The following is a 6,071-nucleotide window of genomic DNA, read 5'->3' on the forward strand; positions in this document are numbered from 1 at the left end:
CATACATACATACATACATACATACATACTCATACATGTCATATTACCTGAGTTATTGACATTTTTCTATGGGAAGATAAACTTCAAGGCTCAGGACATCATATAATGTCCCAATCATCCTCTCTATCCAGTTTATTTTAGCTCATAGCCTCAGGCAGCATATTCAGAGTACAAAAGGCTCGATCCAGCTGGATGAAAACCTTATTAACCCCAGCAATTAAACAATTAAACCCGAATTTTAAAAGTGAACACATTTGATGTAATAATGGTCCTGCTCCAAGCTTGTTTATGACTTAAAGAGATTTTATTTGTAATTTTGTTTACACAAGTGTAAAACAAAAATAAATTTCGTTTGGAACAGCTCTGGATGCTGATGAAGATTCTCAGTTATCCAGGTTGTAGTAATTCTGTAAAAGTAAAAAAAAAAACAATTATTTTATATATTAATTTTCCGGCAAGCCGAATTTCCCTCAGGAGACAATACAAGTTGAGTTATAGTAAACTGGCTCCCCTAGAAAAGATGTGTGTAAAAACCTTAAGTTAATTTAATATTTGACTGCTTTTCTAGAATCTAAAACTGTAAATCCAGATTCTAGAACATAAATTCTACATAAAAAACAGTCGCTTAATGTTTTTGCACTCCTTAAGATGATAAAAAACTATTTTAAAGGTTCATTATTAAAAAATAATAAATAAAAAAACCCAAATAAAAATAATAGTTACTTAAAAAATCATTAAAATAATGCTTGAAGTATAAAAATTAGACGATGTCATTTCTCTTGGGTGCTTGTCAAAATGTTAATCTTCATATCAATTTTCTTTTTACAAGAAAACTACAATTAAATCCTTATTAACACTCAGAGCAAAGCTGCTATCATTATAATTCTTATTTTCCTTAAAGTTATGCACACATCTTCACCTAGGTTGAGCTATAGGTATTTAAACAGTACTAAACTTATTGCTATGGATGATTTAGATATGCAGTGTGTATAAGGCGACAAACTTAAAAAAATCTTGATATTTCTCTACCATTTCTGTGCTTTAACCTTTTGTTTAAAAAGACATAAAAGTTAATTAAAAAAAAGATTAGGTGTGCTAGTTTTGATATTTTGTGCATTAAAACATTATTCTTTCTAAAAAGTTTTATACAGTTTTACATAAGAAACCAGATGGTGATTTATCAGATATTCAACACCTAACTAGAAGTTTTAAAAACATTATAATTGCTCTTCTTTTGAATGTTGAATTAAGTTTTTTTTTTAGATGTTGAAAAGCTAATTTATGAGCTGATGTTTTACCTCAAGCCAGCTTTGTAAATTTGGTCTAAACAAACAAGTTAGAAGTCAGGCTTGGTTGGCGATGGATGAACCATGACAACCTTCTAACCACTTTCACACTTCACTAAGAGGAAAGCTAAAGCTGTCTTTCCTGTCTTTTCAACAAATATTTGCTCAGGGGGCTTGATTTACTAATGCGTGCTAAAGTATAAAAAGATTTCCTGAAGTTTTCCACTAAAACTACGTAAATGGTTAGAATGAGTAAAATGAGGAAATTGTGTCTGCAGTACATATAATAGAGGTGATTGTTAAAGGCTGAAATCCTCCCATCTATATCCAATCCTCTCACTCATTTAAATCCACAAAGAGCCAAGAACAAAGCAGACATTGTGTTTGTCAGTCAGGTGAGTGCTTTTCTTCTGCATGGTGGTATTCTAGCATGTTTTAAGCTCATTAATTAGAAAAAAACATCATCATTTAGACATTGTAGCCTGTAAGGGACAGTCTAACCGTGTGTGATCCTCAAACCGTTTTAATTCACAAACACCCTTAGCTTGCTCTGATATCGAGCAAAAGATTGTTTTTCCACACAGCGGCGGTCGTAAGACCCTAATGTTTCACTGCATGGAATCAGGTCTGCATCTCAGTGTGTCGTCCATCGTAGGATGACCTTGATGTATTTATTTCCATTTTTTTCTCCTGTCCTGTTAACCTCTCCCTCCTTTTTCACTCTTTCTCTCTTTCTCTTCTTATTAGGGAGTGATTTTTGGACAGATACTGAAAAGAATCTCTTCGGTGTGGCTCTAGGGACGTATGGAAAAGACTTTTCACTCATAGAGAAGACGGTAAAAGAACAATTTATGTCCTCACTGTGAGCTAAGCTGCACCTAATTGCTACCCTGTTCAGTCCCTGGCGACCCTACTGTTAATACTTTGCACAACCTTCTTTTGCTAACAGTGCAGACTTCTTTCACATAAGAGCATATAGAAAGAGGATTTTGCACTATTCAGTTATGTATAAGCTCTCTTTTGAGCTATACAACGCAGCTGTTTCCACTCTCACAGCCAGTTTTTATGTAGCTTTTGCTATCCTTTGTCTTAAATGCTTGTTATTTTTTTAAGGATCCATTTTAAGCTAAATGTTCAATCCACCATATTTTTACTTATTGTTATATTTCAAAGATTTTTTGATAAAATTCACTTAATCAGTTAGATATTTTGAAGGGAGATGTGCCCACAGTATCACTGATACTCAACTGTACTTAATAATGGGCATCAAATCCTTTTCCACATATCGATTTTATGCAAGATTTAAGAATGAACACACCCTTGTTTTCCACTTGTACGAATGCAAAATATCTATGCACAAAACCACGTGTGCATTGGAACGTTCTGTGGCGCAACTTAAAAAAGCAACACCAAAGCAAAACAAAGCAAGACAGAGACAACTCCCATCTATCACTTTACTCTGTTTATGGAGAAGATTATGGTTTTAATGCAGCTTCGTCGGAGAAAGAAAGGTTGGACCAAACCAAAACTTGTAGCATCCAATCAGCACAGAGTCCATGCATCATATAGGATAATTGAACTTTATTGATCTCACATTGGAGAAATTTACCTCTGCATTTAATCCAGCTGCTATCGTGGGGGAGCAGCAAGCATTTCATTCATAATAAAGTTAAATATTAAGCTATACAAGGAGATAAATACTTTTGAAAGATAAAACTGCTTCTTTATTGCTGCAGGTGAGGACAAAGACGGTGTCCCAGTGCGTGGAGTATTACTATCTGAGCAAGAGGCTGGTGGACAAACAGAAGAAGCAAAAGGAGGAAGAGGTCAGAGAAGCAGAGGAGGAGTTGAAGAAATGCGTAAGAACCCCCTAAATGCTTTTGCCGCCTTTAACATATTTTCAAATTTTGTCAAACATTTTTGCCTGATCTGCCTCAATCACTCAGGTTCATTAAAACATTTCCAAAAAAACCTCCTGACTGACTTTTTGCATAACGTGTGGAATGCTTTGCATGACTATCCACTATGGAATGCAGCTTAGCCAGCAGTCAGAGCTTTCTAGCTCACAAGTGGTTGTGTTTCACAGATGACGCCCCTCTCCCAGCCAATGGAAAGGTCGTTTGTTTTGGAGGAAGTGGTTCCTGCTCCCTCACTGGCTAGCTTCTTCCCATGCAAGCTGTGTGGCAAGTGAGTAGGACTAGTTTTATTAAACGAAGCTGGCCTTTGCCTTAAGGCAAAGCCAACACATGGTTTAGATTTTCTAATATCCTTTTTTCATTTCTCTGGGTTTCTTTTCTAGAATGTTCTATAAAATCAAATCCCGCAACGCTCACATGAAGATCCATCGCCAGCCTCAGGAGGACTGGACTGACAGGCGGCTCCAGCACCAGCTCCTCACGCAGCGTCTTGCCCTCACTCGCCCAGCCAACCTCATTCCCAGCCCAGGGAGTAGCCTGCTCCCACCTCAGTCTTCATCAGCTATGGTGTTCTCCCCGTCAGGCCTCCCTTCAAGTAGCAGCAACAACCCAAACAATGTACACAACAGTATAACTAACAGCCACACAATCACTCCTAACCAACTTTTAGATCCTAGCACAGGTGTGACTTTTAGCAACATCAATCCTACGAATCCCCATCTAGTTGCTATGAACAATATCGATGGGTGCGACTCAAACCGAAAAGACCCCATTGTACCTTTCCACCAGCCGTGGAGCTCTTTTGGACACCTTCTTCCAGACCTCTCTTCTTTTTATTGCCTCCCTGAAGGAAAGGAGGAAATGGGAGCAGGGTCAGGGGAGGGAAAGGAGGCGATCGGCTGGCAGTAGTAGTCTGTCACTTTCCTAAAAGCATTACCACCGCAATTCTGAATATCAAACTTACCTTTAATTCAAACTCAGCTGTTTTATTCAAACTGTTTTCACACACAAAAAAAATATTATTAACTTAATGCTCCTGTTTATTTGGGCTTTTGCTGTAAATGTTGTACTTATATTTGTTACATATTTAAATAATTGTTTTTCATCTGAAATATCAATAAAAAATATGACTTTGCACAATTTCATTTACATGTTTTTTTATCATTTAAAGCATATTTTACATTCTTCTTTTAAGTTCTGATCCCTATATCTGGTGGTGGTTCTAGACTAAATTTATCAGGACAGGAATGTTTAGTATTATAAATGAGGCATAAAGCCCAGATTGCACACTTTTGATCTAATGGATAAAAACTGATTATTTCTCAGTACAGGTGAAGCTTAAGCTGCTTGCAATTTCTAAGTAATTCTTAAAGTCAATTATCCAGGCAAAATATTAAATTGGTCCAGGGCACAAATCAGTAAAAGTATCGTCTTTCATCGCATATTATCATTAGAAATTGATTCAGTTACACTGCAAAAACAGATCTAAAAAAAAATAAAAATAAAAATAATAATTGCACCTGCTAATTGCATCAATTATGCTGTGTGTGTTTTCAGTACAGGGGCTATAAAAGGATTCAGGACTAGTTCTAGAGGGGCACAGGCCCCTGTTGGCCCCTGTCTAGAACCACCTCTGCCTATATCGAAATACAAATATACCATTATTTTACTTTTTCTGATCCAGAAATAAATTTAAAAAAATGTATGTTTCTTTTTCTTTGTTCAGTTGTACATTAGTATGAGAAAAAACATTCTAATTGTAACTAAACACTCCCTGAAATAAAATGAAAGGCATTTATTGTGGTTTTACTAGCTAGAGATAATGGTTTGAACCGATAGCACAGATTTATGGTGTCGGTTCTATCTGTAATCCCTACTGGTCTCCGTCCCTGCCTGCAGACTTAGAGTCTTATTGTCATTTTGTATACATTTTGTATACAAAACGAATTTTTGTTTTGTACAGCTTGCATGACATTTCAATTTCTTAAAGTGCAATAGTGATCAAATATAAATAGTATGGGAGAGAAAAACATGGTGCAAAAAAAATAAAAAATTGTATCAGGCTCCCTCACTGAAAAACAATTAAACTGCAAACTTTTGCCCATATATCCGGTTTTACTTATATTCAGAAAGCTTTAATATTCCCTGTGTTGTGAAAATCAGGTGCATCAGCAGCTGTAAGAAAATGGAAGTATGGCACATTTTATCCAAAAGTTAGTTTTGAAATAGTTTTCCTTTCTTTCCCCCATCCGCTCCTGGTCAGCATAGTAGCTGCTGTCAGCTGTTCAGACTTGTTGATGTGCACGTTTGTAAAATGTTGTAAAAAGCCAACAAATTTGGTGACCAAATCCCTTAATAAGCTATATTTGCCATCAATAGTCATTACCTGTAGCCATGTGTGCAGAGCTAGACTAGATTTATTAATCCGTTGGGATTACTCTCCCTTACAGAAATTCCAGTCCCAGTAGATTATATGGAGTACAAAGAGTTAAAACAAGATGCCATAAAGATAAAAATACAACAGACAACATGAAAAGAGTGTATATAGTACAAAAAAGCATAAAAAGTTGTAATATCCTTGAAAATGTTTCCTTTAGATATAAAAATATCTGTACAGTAGAGAGCTAAGGAAAGAATAAACAGTAGTTGACTTGGATTATTGCACATGCACTGCAGACATTTACTGACCATATAAATAAGTAAAAATTATATAGACTAAGGTAGTGCATGCATGTAACTAAGAGTTTGTAAAAAAAATAAATGATTTTTACTAGTTTTATCAACAGCTAGCCAATTAAGATAACTATGACAACAATATCTAAATTTTTATTTATTTTTTACATATCTGTCGTTGCCGTTTTTAAGGATG

General features: G+C 35.6%; 1 protein-coding gene across 5 annotated transcripts in view; it reads left to right on the forward strand.

Annotated features, from left to right (window-relative positions):
- The window catches only part of LOC107084129 (zinc finger protein 541-like), a 27,646-nt gene extending 23,369 nt beyond the window's left edge, over positions 1-4,277 (forward strand). For 4 of the 5 annotated variants that reach the window (XM_015373816.1, XM_015373817.1, XM_015373815.1 and 1 more), the window contains 4 exons: positions 2,034-2,122; positions 3,023-3,145; positions 3,373-3,473; positions 3,586-4,277. In XM_015373816.1, the coding sequence (XP_015229302.1) occupies positions 2,034-2,122; positions 3,023-3,145; positions 3,373-3,473; positions 3,586-4,111 (839 nt within the window). In that variant the 3' untranslated portion in view covers positions 4,112-4,277. The remainder of the gene's footprint in view (positions 1-2,033; positions 2,123-3,022; positions 3,146-3,372; positions 3,474-3,585) is intronic. The other variant, XM_015373814.1, reaches the window with a different exon arrangement.
- Positions 4,278-6,071: the final 1,794 nt, after the last annotated feature.

This window comes from Cyprinodon variegatus, unplaced genomic scaffold (assembly GCF_000732505.1).
Source record: "Cyprinodon variegatus isolate N-32 unplaced genomic scaffold, C_variegatus-1.0 Scaffold93, whole genome shotgun sequence".
NCBI lineage: Eukaryota > Metazoa > Chordata > Actinopteri > Cyprinodontiformes > Cyprinodontidae > Cyprinodon > Cyprinodon variegatus.